At 41.3% G+C, this 15,103-nt stretch overlaps 2 protein-coding genes and 1 long non-coding RNA gene across 6 annotated transcripts in view; 2 read left to right on the top strand and 1 right to left on the bottom strand.

The window, feature by feature from the left end:
• LOC128842738 (uncharacterized) overlaps positions 1 to 3,071 on the top strand; it is a 30,721-nt gene extending 27,650 nt beyond the window's left edge. The window contains exon 2 of the long non-coding RNA XR_008446103.1: positions 981 to 3,071. This is a non-coding gene — a long non-coding RNA (uncharacterized LOC128842738). The remainder of the gene's footprint in view (positions 1 to 980) is intronic.
• COL4A5 (collagen type IV alpha 5 chain) overlaps positions 1 to 6,942 on the bottom strand; it is a 140,198-nt gene extending 133,256 nt beyond the window's left edge. The window contains exon 1 of the mRNA XM_054038885.1: positions 6,715 to 6,942. Within this exon, the coding sequence (XP_053894860.1) occupies positions 6,715 to 6,795 (81 nt within the window). The 5' untranslated portion in view covers positions 6,796 to 6,942. The remainder of the gene's footprint in view (positions 1 to 6,714) is intronic.
• Positions 6,943 to 7,999: 1,057 nt separating this feature from the next.
• Positions 8,000 to 15,103, top strand: part of COL4A6 (collagen type IV alpha 6 chain) — a 197,313-nt gene continuing 190,209 nt past the window's right edge. For 2 of the 4 annotated variants that reach the window (XM_054039036.1, XM_054039037.1), the window contains exons 1-2: positions 8,240 to 8,467; positions 8,590 to 8,638. In XM_054039036.1, coding sequence (XP_053895011.1) covers positions 8,457 to 8,467; positions 8,590 to 8,638 — 60 coding nt within the window. In that variant the 5' untranslated portion in view covers positions 8,240 to 8,456. Of the gene's footprint in view, positions 8,201 to 8,239; positions 8,468 to 8,589; positions 8,639 to 15,103 lie in introns of those variants that run through there. The other 2 variants (XM_054039034.1, XM_054039035.1) reach the window with 2 other exon arrangements.

Genomic DNA, 15,103 nt, shown 5'->3' with positions numbered 1-15,103 from the left:
TAGTTCATGGATTAGGGACCCAATCTTATGGGGTTCCAGGGGCTTCTGTATAGATTTAGGTTGATCTTTCTATCTACCCAATGGGACTTGGTATCTTCTAGACTGAGCACTATCAGAGATGCTTAGATTTGCAATTCTCAAACTGTGGATTTGTGTCTCCAGAGATAACATGGTTAACAGCAAAAATGTTTTTAAATAAATAATAGAGAGGTGAGAAATAACAGACCTCAACCCTATTGTCCCTCTGCAAATTTGCGTACACAGTGTCAATCCCTTATCTCTCTCCAAAAGTGCAAAGTTGCGAAAAGTTCAATGACTAGAAGATTGTTGGGGGCAGAATAGATCTGGACAAGGAGAAGAAGCCTGGAGATAAATGTGTGAAGGGAAGGACGGGCAGTAGAAACAACAGTGAAACTGTTTGAACAGCATATTCCAGAAGTCTTGAGGTCTTTCTGAGTGTAGCCTTCATTGATTTGAGATCTATCATACCATTCTCTCACTAGAAGGGAAAAATCTATAATGGCAGCAGGCCGTAAAAGAGACCCAGTTTGGGAATAATTTTAATAAAGTTCCTCTACCTGTGGATAAGACAGGCATGTGTGCAAAATGCAAACAGTGCAACAGAGAAATGCAAGGCCTGGTTGCCCGAATGAAACATCATGAAAAGCGTTCCTTCTCAGGAGGAAGCTGTGTTAAAGATGATGAAAGGAACATGTCTGAACATGCAGGATCTTCAAGTTGGTAAACTATTTTATTTCATACTTCTTTCTTAAAGACTGCCTCTCTTCCTTCTGAACTATTCTTGAATTCTCATATTTGAGCAAAAAAATATAGTTGTTACTCTATGGTACTATCATTTTAGATGCAGTTGTAGCTGAAATAGGCAGATTTTCCTTTTACAATTTCATCTTTAAAGTTGCAATGAGTAATATTAAATAAGCAGTATGGTAATAATAACTGCATTGACTTATTTTGTTTAGGAGAATCCATCCTCAACATACAGGATTCTGAAGACTATCCACCTTCAAGATCACCATCATTTTCTATAGTTTCAGAGTTATCTTCCAGTGATAGTGTTTCAGTCACATCATGTATGTCACATAGCCACAGTATATCACCTGTAGCAAAAAGAAAAGAAAAAAAAAGTCTCCAGCATCCAGAAACAACCACAGATATGTTTGTGATAAGAACAAGAGGTAACTGATGAAAAAATTGCCTGGTTTGTTTATGCAACAGATTCTCCTTTCTCTATAATTGAGAATCCACACTTCATTAACTTAGTTCAGCCATTAAGACCAGGATACAGTCCACCCAACAAAGCAGATGTCGCAGGCAAATTGCTGGATAAAGTGTATGAAAAAGAAATTGAGTAGTGTGCAAAGATCTAGAGGGTAAAATTGCTCCACCCATCAAGACTCAGGTTAACAATGTCCACAATGATCCTGTTGTATGTGCTTGTGTGGCAACAGAAAAAGGGAATGTGTTCCTTACAGGAACTATACATCAGGAAATGCATACCCAGAAAAATACTTACAAGAAGTAGCAGTAAAAGCTATAACAAACTGTGAAAAAAAATTCAAATGTCTAGTACGCAGCTTGGTCACAGACCATGCTGCAAATGTATCCAAGATGAGAAGAAATTTAGAAGAGAGTCCCAACCTAATAACATACGGTTGCAGTGCTCATTTGATGCACCTCCTAGCCAAAGACTCCAGTGTTCCAGAAATAAAGGCTAATGTTGTTGAAATTGCAAAATACTTCAGTAACAACCACTTTGCAGCAGCTGCTCTGAAAAAAGTGGGAGGAACCAAGCTAACTCTCCCACAAGACATGTGATGGAACTCAGTAGTAGACTGTTTTGAGCACTATATCAAGAACTGGCCTAATCGGATGACAATTTGTGAACAAAGTCATGAAAAAAATAGATGGCACTGTCACAGCCAAAGTTCTCAACATTGGGCTTAAGAGAAATGTTGAACACATGCTGAGTACCCTGAAGCCTATTTCTGTAGCCTTGAACAAAATGCAGCAAAATAGCGGTTTTATTGCTGACCCTGTTGAAATTTGGAAGGAACTGAGTGAGACCTTAAAGAGAGAAATATGCAATGACAGAGTTAAATTACAAGCATTAACACACAAAACAAATGGGACAAGCACTATCTCCAGCTCATTTTCTTGCAAATATCTTCAATACTTGATACCACGGTCAAACCTTAACTGCTGAAGAAGAGGAGTTGGCTAGGACATGGACATCCTACAGTTATCCATAATGCCAACTATAATAAACATCAGAGCTAAGGGTGAACCATTCAAGAAATATATGTTTGCTGATGTTTTAAAGAAAGTCACACTAGTGATTTGGTGGAAGTCACGTAAGTTCTTGGATTCAGAGACTGGTGAAGTGAAAAATCTCACTTTTAACAGCAGTAGCGTCTTCTTCCAGTGTAAAAAGTCCAAACTGGGAAGAAAATATTCTAATTCATTCCAAATTGAGAAATCATTTGGGATCTGAAAAAAGCAGGAAAGCTTGTTTTTCTTTTCCAGATTATGAACAAACAGGAAAATGAAGGTGAAGACGACTAAGTTAGCTGCAGAAGCCAATATTTTAAGTTTCTCGTGTTGACCTGGCTGACAGTCTATTTAATTTTTGGTTTTGTGTTTAAATATTTCATTTAAAATTGTTTTTAACTAAAATAGTTAGCAAAAACAAACCTGGTTTAAAAAAAATGGAATGTTTAACTAAATTCAAAAATTCATATGCTTGTTTTGTTAAAATATGATGTTTGCTGTTGAAGAAAAAATAATCCAGAATACATAAAGTAGCTGTTTTAGTTAAACAAAACAATTTAAATGTCTGTCTGGTGATGTTCTCCTCCTAATAAAGGATGGCAAGAATATCCTCCAAATATTAGTGATTAACCTATTGAATTAGAGATATATATGAAGTCATTGGGAGGTGAACTATCTGCTTCAATTACCTTTGGTAAATGAAATAACCAAACAGTCATTCATTTTCTGATATAACTGTAAAACTCATCAGAAAAGTTTTCAAAATAAATCACTTTAAAAATGTATAGTGTGTACCTTCTAAAAATGAAACCTACATCTATCTCCGAGTTGTGAAGAATATGTATTAAGGTTATAACAACCAACAAGAATGCACTTTTATGTAGAAATCCATGATTTAATCGAGTCTTCCTGACTGGTGATTTAAATCAGGATTTAAATCAATTTGACTTAAAATCAAATCCACCCTGGTTCCCGGTCACAAAATGCTCAGCTCAAGCCCACCAGCAAACATTTCACTTGAAACAAAGCAATAAATCTGTAGAAATTAGATTTTTTTATTCAATCTGCCAACCATGCAATCGCCAAAGAAATTTAAGAGAGAAAGTTTGATGGCCTTTGTCAATTGCATTAGAGGTCAAATTATTTTACAAAGCATAGTACTATTTTCTTCTTTTCCCTCCATCTTTTACACCACAAAATCATTTAAAATGTTTTCCCACCTTCCCCTTTTAATTCACAGCATTAGTTTCACTTAATACCTCAAAATCCAACTTATTACATTTATGTATAACATATTTCTAGCTCTTTTTTTTTTTTTAAATCAGTTCTAAATTACTTAAAATTTACCTTCACTAGCCACTTTGTGGTTGACCCAATCTGTGTATTTTGTATGTTTTTTAGTGAATTTTTGGTAATTAAGACCCTGATTCTTGCCTAATGTAAGCCAGCATAACTCCGTTAGTTTCAATGGAATTTCACAGATTTTCCACCAGTTGAAAACTAGTGCAATGTTTATTGCTTTCAACCGTCCTTAAAAACAAACAAAACAAACAAACAAACTATACCAGTTTTGTAACAGTCACACATTAAAAGTGACAAGGTGGGTAAGGAAATATTTTTTATTGGGCCAACTTTTGTAGGTGAGAGAGACAACCTTTTGCGCTTACATAGAGCTCTTCATTAGGCGTGTTCTATTCTACATTTGCTGTGATGCAACTGAAATGCCACCTGCTAACAGGAGTCATATGCACATCAATACCCAACATGTAACAGAGCATTTATTCAAGAACATAGCTTCTTCAAACTACTCTACTTGAAGGAACTCTGTTTTGTAGTAGGTATGTTTCCACCTACCTATGGTAAACATGAAAACATACCCTTATGAGCGCATCATTTTCATTCTAGAGTAAGCAACATTTTGTGCAGCAATTGCACTATATTTCACTACCACTTTAACAAATAACTGCTATTAGTCTACCTGCTAATTTTCCATTCTTCTCCAACAGTTATATGCCTCATTCTATATTAATGTTCAGCCCGTATAAAAGCGTGTATAAAGAAAACAAACTGGGCACTTCTGAAGTATATCATATGGCAACTGTCAATATATCTGAGGCCAGCAGAAGAACACTCCCTCTCAGTTTCCCATTTTATCCTTTCTAGCTTCTCCCCTTATTTTAGAGTCCCCAAGAACTTTATATAGGACGTTTCCATGTATGTTTCCAGATTCAATTGCTTGGATTTTGTTGTGTCTGAATGCCACTTTTTCAAAATAGGTTAAACATATTAGTGTAGCCACTCTCCAATAAGACTTACACTATTCATTGTAAAGACAACATAGCATATGAATCACAAATCCATATAGTGTTCATATTACTTACTCAAAAGCGCATTGCCAAACTTCCATGTCCAATGAGGTCCATGAATAATCAAAATAAGTGAGTACAGTTCTTCCCTCCTCTGTTGTATGAGGCTCTGGTGCACATTTTTGGACAAGCCATCTGGGCTGCCTTATCGTAGCAGAATGGAAGCATCATCCTAACTCCAATATATTCACCCTGCTCTCAGTGTACATTGCTATACACACAGTTATTTCAATAACCTGGCACTGGGCCAGAGAAAATGCTATTTTTATTAAAAACAAACAAACAAAAAATGCATTAAGGTGGTTAGAATAATAAGTCCAAATACAAATTTGGTCAAGACATGAGCCCACTTCAGTCCACGGCACTAAATCTGCTTGCTTAAAAATTCCCAGAATAACAACAGGATAGTTGGTATCTATTAGACAGGCTGCTATTGAGATCACACTATAAAATCATACCCTTTATGATGATCCTCCTCTGATCATAATCTCATTAGGACATATAGCCCTGGGGGAAGGTGGGAGGAACATGACATTTTTACTTTTTTGAAGGCCAATGCTATGTCTAAAAGTTTCATCCTAAAGGAAGATACTTAGAACAACTATACCATTCTGATAGGTCTGATTTTTTAAGAAAAATGGAGGGGAAGGGGGAAAATCATGTTCTGGGCATTTCTCGTGTTCATAGAAGTTCAGATTTCAGCCAGGAGACAATCATTTAGCACTTTTCCTTTAACAGGAAGCATAAACAATTTCCCCCATATCATCTCGCTAACTGAAAAAAAAAAACAATTATACAGCCTAAACATTTAACCTTAGAGAAAAGTTTGTGATAGTACAATTTATGATGGTGCAAAGAAATGAGCCTTTTTTGGCTACATATGTATCTGTATGCAGCTGCACTAATTTTGCTGAGTTTATTCACGAACTAGGCTATTATTTATTTTAGGTGAAACAACTACACTAACCCTGTGTCTTTTCTCCCATTCTTAAGGCCTAACCATTCCAGGGCAGATGAGTGGTCCCTTCCCCTTCCCAAACGGGGATATAGTATTTCCCAAAGCCACCTACTGTACATGCTCCAGATCACAGAACACCTCTACCATCCCTGCAACTCTCTCAGCCTGATTTTACATACATACATATATATATTATACACACGCAAAAGGCAGAACTGAAGTATTCTCAGGAAGGCTAGTTACAACCAGAGGAGATGCTTGCCATCAAAATCATAGAATATCAGGGTTGGAAGGGACCTCAGGAGGTCATCTAGTCCAGCCCCCTGCTCAAAGCAGGACCAATCCCCAAAATCATGCCCTGAAGTCTCCTGAAAGTCCCCACCAGGTCCGGGTAGGAGTTAGGGATGCAGGTGAACACCTTTGTGCTAGGGTAACAGTGAAGCTAACGCACAGACAGACCTCTGTGGGGCTGCCCTCCTTTCTCTCCCTCTGTCACTTCCAGCTCGGCTCCCGAGCTGCCAGTTCCACTCACACACTTTCAAAAGAGCGCGAGGGGAGCAGTGAAACTGATGCGGAGAAAGAGAGAAAACACATCTGCTGCCTTTGCTTCGCAGCCAGCCCCGCGGCGGAGCCCCAGATAGAGCCACCAGAAGACACTCGAGGGCAGGGACATCTCCCCCCACCCCTCCCGACACGACACACAAGTTTCTCTCTCTGTCGCGCCCCATCACCGCTGCCTTTGGGCGAGGAGCGAGCGGCGGGCGCTGGGGGGAAGCTCTGGATTGCGATGCAGCCTGTCACCGTGGCTGGGGGAAGGAGCACGGGGCGGTGCGGGCGCCCTGCTCGCCCGGGGGCTGCAGCCCAGACGCATTTACCCGGGGGGGGGGGGCAGTCCCCAGCTCCCAGCGCTGCGCCGCCAGGGCTCCCGGCGCAACACCCTATTTTTAAACAGCCGAAAGCTCCCCAAAGCGCCCGTCCCGGCGGTTTTGGGTTACCCGGGTTATAAATACGAGACGCCGCCGAGCCAGCGGGGCGGAGGAAATCCCCGCGGCCAGGAGCGGAGCAGAGCGGCGCCCCGGGAGAAAGGGGGGCAGCACTTACCGCAGCCTCTGCGCTCAGCCCCCAGACCCCCAGCAGCACCAGGCAGGCGGCAGCCAGGCGGCGGCAGCCCCGCAGCTTCATTCTCCTCCCGGGCTCAGCAGCCCCGCGCGCTCCCGGGCTGGCCCTGCAGCGCTGACATAGCCCGGCCGGGGGCCAGGCGGGGCTGAGCCTGCGGAGCGAGTCCCCCCTCCCCCAAGCCGCCCTCGCGCCGGCCCTTTTCACTCTACTCCGCCGGGCCAACTTCTCCCAACTCCACTTCTCCCGGCGCTACTTTGCCCCCAAAAAAGGCATGCCTTCGGTATCCCTCCGCCGCACTCGTCTGGCTAATGGGCAACTTGGCTGGGGGCAGAGCTCTCCTGCACGGGAGGGGAGAGAAGGGGGGGGCATTGCCCTGAGCATTCATTGCACGTGCACCCCTCAGACACCTGTGCGGTGGACATGTGTACGTCTGTGTTGCCCCCCTCGGTCTAAAAAAAACCAAAACAAACAACCTGGCCCCCTACCCCGGACTGGGATTCCACTGTCTTTACAGGGGACTATTTATTGCGGCGGAAGAGTCCCTTGGGAGAGTGCGGTATTTAATAGTGGAAGTGCCTGTTTGCAGGCAGCCCCATCCCGGGAAGAGGAGCGCTAGGGTCAGGGAGGTCAAGAGAAGATCAATGCTTGGACACTCCAGGTGCGCGCTGCGCCTTGTCCTACCTCACACGGGCTAGCCTGAAACCGGTGTCACTCTGTATCTGCAGCTGTTAGCAAACTAGGTAGCAGGGATGGGAGGCAGAAAACACCAGGTAACTTCCCTTTTAAGAGCCCATCGGAAACTTTGCTGTTCTAAAAAAAGAAGTTTTACTACACAAATGCCAAGAAAAATGAGTAAAAGCAACAGAGGGTCCCGTGGCACCTTTAAGACTAAGAGAAATATTGGGAGCATAAGCTTTCGTGGGTAAGAACCTCACTTCTTCAGATGCAAGAAGTGAGGTTCTTACCCACCAAAGCTTATGCTCCCAATACTTCTCTTAGTCTTAAAGGTGCCACAGGACCCTCTGTTGCTTTTTACAGATTCAGACTAACACGGCTACCCCTCTGATACAAGAAAAATGAGGTGTGCCTAGTTGTAGTTTTAACCCATCAGGATGCCCCTTTGCTGAGTTTTAATACACACCAGAAAAGTTGCCAGCTACACACCCAGCTGTATTGCTAGGAGCGATCACCACGGGGGTGGGAGGAGGTGGCAGACGTACAAAGCAATTCTATCTCAGGGCATCTTTACAGTCACATTAAATCACTTGTGTTGGAAGAATCTGTCGCCCTCAGCATTGGTCGTGGTAGGGACAGATCAGGGATAAGTACATGGGAAGAACTGGACAATTAGGTGTGTGTGTGGGGGGGGGTGTCTGTTTTTCTGTGATTGACAGTCCTAGGTCCTCCCCCTTCCTCCATTCCTCTTCTCCCCTGCCTGCTGCAGGGCACTCCGAGGAAAGCAACTTTGGTGAGTTCGCTTTTATCTCCACCATGATCTTGCTTCTCAACCGCTTCGTGCCTGCGCTTGCTCTGCCCTTGAATGCAGATGGATCAATATAATCTCTCTCTCTCTCTTTCCCTTTTTTGTGGCCCCTTCTCCCCTTGCCCGCTCTTTGCCCCCCTCCTCTTCCCAGCAGACCGTAGTTTAACCACCGGGCAGCGAAGCTTTCAATGAACCGGAGCAACGGAGCCGTGTGAAGTGCTCCCACTGGCAGGGGAACAACATGCACACAGGGTGAGTCCCCAGCCCTTCTCCTGTGGGGTCGGGGGATGGTCTGTTTGGTTTTGCTCCTGCTCCCTCTGTGTTTTGGGTGCCCCGAGGGGGTAACGTGCTGTTTCCTTTGCCTCCCACTGCAGGCTTGTTGTTCTGGTTGTTTTCTGCCTGGCTGAGGAACTGGTGCTTGGGGTAAGTTTCAGATCCAGTGCAATCCTTATGTTATTGTTACTGACCCTTATAATGCTGAAGGTGAGGCTGCGTATGCATGAGCTTGGGGCTGAACTCAGAGCATACCTTCCTGTGTGTGGGTTGGTTTTAAAAGTCACAGCATCGATTGATTCCATGGATGTGGTTTTGCCGCGGTGGTATGAGAACTTGTGGCACGTACAATTTGTGAATATACCAATTATTTGGGATTGGATTGAGCGTGCATCTGTATGTGTGTTAATTTGTAAAAAGTTACAGTATGTATTGGCTGCAAAAGTATGCAATTTATGTGCATAATTTATATAGATAACCTAACACATAGCACTTGCTTTAGTTCTGTACGTCTCTGCTTCTCTGTTCTATTCTTGCATACCTGTGCATTGCTAAATATGAAACTTGATTAATCAGGCCTTTTGGAGTTCCTCAACTGGAAAATGCCACTTTATGATTCTCTTAAGAGTCAATCTGCTATTTTCTTTTGCTTCCCTTCTGGTCTTCTTTAATTATTCTTTACAAAGCTACTATGCATCAAAAGACAATTTGTACAGAATATAAGACCATTTTATTACAAGAGTGCTTAATAGTTGATCAGCGATACAGTGGCTGCCTCTGCCTTTTTTTTCTGTCCTCTCTCTCCTCAGATGCTAATGTTACAAATTGAAGGCTAATCCTTTAAATTCTTGCTCACACAAGCAGTCACATTGAAGACAGTCACACAGAGGATCAGGCCCTCAAATTTTATATCAAGATGAACAATTCTGAATAAATGGCTGCTTGATGGCTCACAGACTATTCTTTTTGTGCCCCTGTGTAACTTTGTAAGAAGTTAGTTTAAAGAAGGATAACCCCTAATAATCAAGGATGCTGGTTTTATGTGCTCATAAATTTGACCATTACTTTGGCTGAAACATTTCTTAATAATATAGTTAAGATAATGAACTCTTTAGTCCCCTCAGCTGCTGTAAATTAAAGATCCCTTTAAAAAATCCATAAAGTGTAAACCCTGTGAGTTTAAATTTAGAAGCCCAATTGATGTACCGACAGTAGTTCAAAATAATCTTTTGTCATATTGTGTTGTAAACTAAGGCTACACAACACTTACGAATCAATTCTTTGTAGTGTTTAACTTACAGTACACATACTGCCATGAATCTGTGAAAACATTTGGAACACATGTACTTTAAAAATATTTTTATTTAGTTCACATTTTAGCACAGTTCCTTAACAAAAGCAGCTTAAAATAAGAATTTGTGATTTGACTGGATACAGTTTGTCAACAATGTAAAATCAAAATATTCATCTGCTTCACTAGTATTTAGATACAGTTGTATCTTTAAAGGATTAGAAGCTTTTTATTTTTAAAGTCTTCAAAAATGTTTTCAAATACTCACTAAACTGTTTCTTTCAAATACATACAAGTTTTACACTGTTTGTAAATACATAGGGCTTAATACTGTGTTGCCTTGCACCTTCTGTAATCAGTTTCACTTGTGCCAAGTGAGTGCAAAATCCTACCATTGTGATTTGTTAGCATTTCATGTTCCCTTTGAACTGGTGTAAATGATTACACTCGTGCAAGGCAGTGCAGAATCAGCCCCTATGTATTTATCTTACCTCTTACAGTTTAATACAAACTTTTTTTTTTAATGCTGTGTACAGTGGAATTTGTGTGAGACCACATTTATGTGGCACCTGCCTTAGAATATCGCCTCCAAAATAACCCAGAACATAGTGGGCTACATTCTGCACTCATTTACCCCAGTGCATACTGAAGTATTCAGTCAGTATAAATGGAGTTATTCTGGATTTACAGTGACAGAACAGAATTTGAGTCCCTCTTTCCATTTCTGCTTCATGCACATTAGGTTGTTGCGCAACCAATTTTTGGTAAGTTCCTTGCCCGGTCCTTTAAGACAGGTTTTGCTGTATGTAAAGGGAAACAGTAAACCTGAAACCTAGTTAATTTAAAAATAATATTTTTAAAAAATAGGCCTTGCCCCTGAATCCCCATACCATTTGTTATGGGTTAACAACAATATTTTCTTATTTTCTTTAAACAAAAATTCTCTCGTTGTTGTTGTATGTGAAAACCATACAAAAATAAGTATGAAACTGAATAATAACTAGGTCCTGCAAGCATTTATACATGGGAGTAGTTAATGGAACTGCTCCAGGATTTGTTCCTAATTAACGATACACAAAGTGCTGTTAAATGTACATAAATATAGACAATTCTGTGTTATCAAACTTAAAAGGACTGAACATACTGGATAGAGTATTAAAATTTCAGACTAGTGGAGCATAATATCTTTACATAAGTTTATTCCCATAGATGTACAGTGTACATGCAAAATTTAGCTAGCAGAGAATATTACACTTTGTATGCAAGATTTTCAAAATCAGATTAATTTAAAATAAATAGTTCATTTTCCCTGCTTTTTTTTTTTCAAAGTACCATTCTAGCATATCATAGCAAATTGTTAAACAATGAGTCTTAAGGAGTCTTTCTGAACATGCCTTTTTGGCCATGGTTGATATAGGTCATTCTACTTTTCCTAAGTGGAAACTCTTTTCTCCACTAAGTTCATTTAAGTCATTTATGTGGCCCAGAGGCCTATTTCTCAACCATATTTATAATCACTTATACTTGTAAAACAGGGAGGTTTAAAATGTTACCAAATCAGACTTTTCCACTCTCACTGGTGGTAGCATTTTACACCCAGTTTTCATGACTGTAAATGACTAGGCATGGTGCAAAACAGTGCTGGATTAGGCCTCTAGTGTTCATGAATTATTTAATTTTTCTAGAACTCATGTTGAAATGATAGATTCTCTGTTCACATATGGACCAATCCTGCTGCGCCAGTCAAGTCACTGGGAGTTTCTGTTGATGGGAGCATAATTGGACTGGGCCCTTACAGAGTGTTGGCATACTTCTGGTTGTCTGCAGTACAGAACCTTATGATTTTATACCTTGCAGTATTAAAACCTGGGTCAATTGTTTATCTCTAAAATTCTATCTCTGGTGTTGCATAAAGCTCTAACCAGCACAAAAAGCATGATTATGTATGAATTGGGATGCCTAGTAACTGAGAGGCACGTCGTTAGAGATAAGTGTGACTTTGGTCTCTAACTTCTCATACTGTATAACTTCAGTTATATTTGGTTTGCAGTAAGCGTTGAGGCATAGCTCAAGGCGATGTTGTCAGCTTGAAATCTAGCCAGTTTTTTTTATATGAGTTAAAAGTAACTTCAGAAACTATATCTGCCTAAGTCCTCCTGTCAATTTGTGTCATTTTACAGCCACATGTTCCTTTAAAAAAAATATATAGAGTCCCCTCCTCTCCTCTTAAAACAACACATACAGACAATAGCGAAACAGTCTAAGGCCCTGCTCCTGCAAGGTGATCTGCACAGACAGACTCTTGCATCTTTACAGAGCTCCATTGAAGTCACTGGGGCTCCATATGGGTACAAGGATCTTACTAGATACAAGGGATGTCAAATGCACAAAGTAAATAAACTGGAAAAATAGAATACCTTTCTCTCATCCCCCAGTTATTGCAATCTTCAATATTATGTGTAACAATAGTAGGTAGAATAGTTCAGACATAAGTTTAATTTTTGAGGGGATGATACTCTCTCAAAATTCCTAGAGCAAATGCTGTGCACTGTTACATTTGTGCAACATAATCGAAGTGAGGTGCAGATGCACTGTAGTTACTGACAATAGAAGATGGTCAGTTTAGTTTTGCTGAGCTTTGGTTCTGTCACTTTTTACCATTTTTTTTCAGCAGGTACTAATGAAATGATATCACATGCTTTATTCACAAGGTAAAGAATGTAGCTAAGAAACGGTGTCACAGTTTTAATCATTTAGCAATGTGAGTTTTCCACATAGGCTTGTGTGAAGTAAGATACCTGTGTTTTAACAGATTTGGACTGAGACTTTTCAAAGTCAAGTGGTGGATTTAGCCAAATGACTCCCATTAACTTCAATGGGAGCTGTGTTTCGAAATCCTTTAGCTGGCTTTGAAAATCTCAGCCGTGGCCTGACACACTGTATGTGCCAGGGAATATGAACTACCCCCTGAACCTTGGGATACCTCAGCGCTGTCCTTTCTGTATTAGTTATTTGTCACTGTTTTTAATCACCTTGCTGATTCTGATCAGTTTCTACTGTTCATAGCTTAGATCACAAGAAAAAGGTCTGGTCAAGGGGCTTCTTTGTGTTTAAGTGCTTTTGTGTTTATATTATGGATAATATTGGGTCAGGAAATTAAGGTGCCTAGATGTTGTGAGTGTAAGTACAAGAAAATTATTTAATAAGAAATGAGTCCGCTACTCTAATTTGTCAGTTTGAGCTGTTAAGGTATTGTGCAGCTAATCAAGCAACATGTCTAGATCTCTGATGAAATCTATGTATCCTGACTGTCCACTGGCAAACATGATTCTTTTGCACACTGAGTGAACTATAGAAAGATATGTTGGTTAAACATGTCTTGTTGAGTGAAGAGTCATAATGCATTGCCTCTAGAGAAATGGATGTGTGTTGCTCTCCTATATTTTAATTGAAAATTTGGCTGTGCCTGTCATTTTATGGCACAGATCATGTCTTAAGATAGGCATCCTTATTAGTTTCAGTGACTGCCAGGATGTTTGAGTAAGAGCTACACAAGTCCTCCTTTCTTTCAGTCCTGAAAGTCCTTAAGAATAAAGCACTGAGCAGATTAAGAAAGTGGACAATATGTCAAATTGCATAGGAATATTTATTCTTGTTTGATAGCCTTATTTCACCAATACTCTTATTAATTTGGTAAGTACCTATAGTACTGTGACGTATTTTTGCAAAGGAGCTAAGATAGTTTATAATATTGAGTGACTATAATGGTCATGAAAGGTGCTGTGGTGATCATGCTGGAGACAGAAGCTGTTCCCTTCACCCGCATGGCCCCACAATATGCCAAAATTTTTATGGCTGATCTGGAACGACGCTTCCTCAGCTCTCGTCCACTCACGCCCCTTCTCTACCTATGCTACATTGATGACATCTTCATCATCTGGACCCATGGGAAGGAGACCCTGGAAGAATTCCACCACGATTTCAACAGCTTCCACCCCACCATCAACCTCAGCCTGGACCAATCTACACGGAAGGTCCACTTCCTAGACACTACGGTACAAATTAGTGACGGTCACGTTAACACTACCCTATACCGAAAACCCACCGACCGCTATGCCTACTTTCATGCCTCCAGCTTCCATCCCGGACACACCACACGATCCATCGTCGACAGCCAAGCGCTGAGGTATAACCGCATTTGCTCCAACCCCTCAGACAGAGACCAACACCTCAAAACTACGATGCCCACACAAGGAAATAAGGAAACAAATCAACAGAGCCAGACATGTACCCAGGAGCCTCCTGCTGCAAGACAAACCCAAGAAAGAAACCAACAGAACTCCACTGGCCGTCACCTACAGTCCTCAGCTAAAACCTCTCCAACGCATCATCAGTCATCTACAACCCATCCTGGACAACGATCTCTCGCTTTCAGAGGCCTTGGGAGCCAGGCCAGTCCTTGCCCACAGACAACCCGCCAACCTTAAGCATATTCTCACCAGCAACCACACACCGCACCATAGTAACTCTAACTTAGGAACCAATCCATGCAACAAACCTCGATGCCAACATATTTATACCAACGACACCATCTCAGGACCTAACCAGATCAGCCACAACATCACCGGTTCATTCACTTGCATGTCCACCAATGTAATATATGCCATCATGTGCCAGCAATGCCCCTCTGCTATGTACATCAGCCAAACTGGACAATCCCTACGTAAAAGGATAAATGGACACAAGTCAGATATTAGGAATGGCAATATACAAAAACCTGTAGAAGAACACTTCAGCCTCCCTGGACACACAATAGCAGATTTAAAGGTAGCCATCCTGCAGCAAAAAAACTTCAGGACTAGACTCCAAAGAGAAACTGAACTTCAGTTCATTTGCAAATTTGACCCCATCAGCTCAGGATTAAACAAAGACTGTGAATGGCTATCCAACTACAGAAGCAGTTTCTCCTCCCTAGGTGTTCACATCTCAACTGCTAGAAGGGGGCTCATCCTCCCTGGTTGAACTAAACTTGTTATCTCTAGACTGATTCTTGCCTGCATATTTACACCTGCCTCTGGAAATTTCCACCACATGCCTCTGACGAAGTGGGTGTTCACCCACAAAGCTTATGCTCCAATACTTCTGTTAGTCTATAAGGTGCCACAGGACTCTTTGTTGCTCTTCACTAAAAAGTACAGGAAAGACAGTGGTGGTGCACAAAGCTGAATAAAGGCAATCTGGGGCTCTAAGTACACCATGTCATGGGGCCTATTCCAACTCTGCCCCATGCCTCCATCTGGAATGGCAGTGATAGGGGCTCTCAC

The sequence above is a fragment of the Malaclemys terrapin genome, chromosome 9 (assembly GCF_027887155.1).
Source record: "Malaclemys terrapin pileata isolate rMalTer1 chromosome 9, rMalTer1.hap1, whole genome shotgun sequence".
In the NCBI taxonomy this organism is placed as follows: domain Eukaryota; kingdom Metazoa; phylum Chordata; order Testudines; family Emydidae; genus Malaclemys; species Malaclemys terrapin.
Note: the sequence above shows the minus strand (reverse complement) of the source record. Positions and strands in the feature narration are given on the sequence as shown.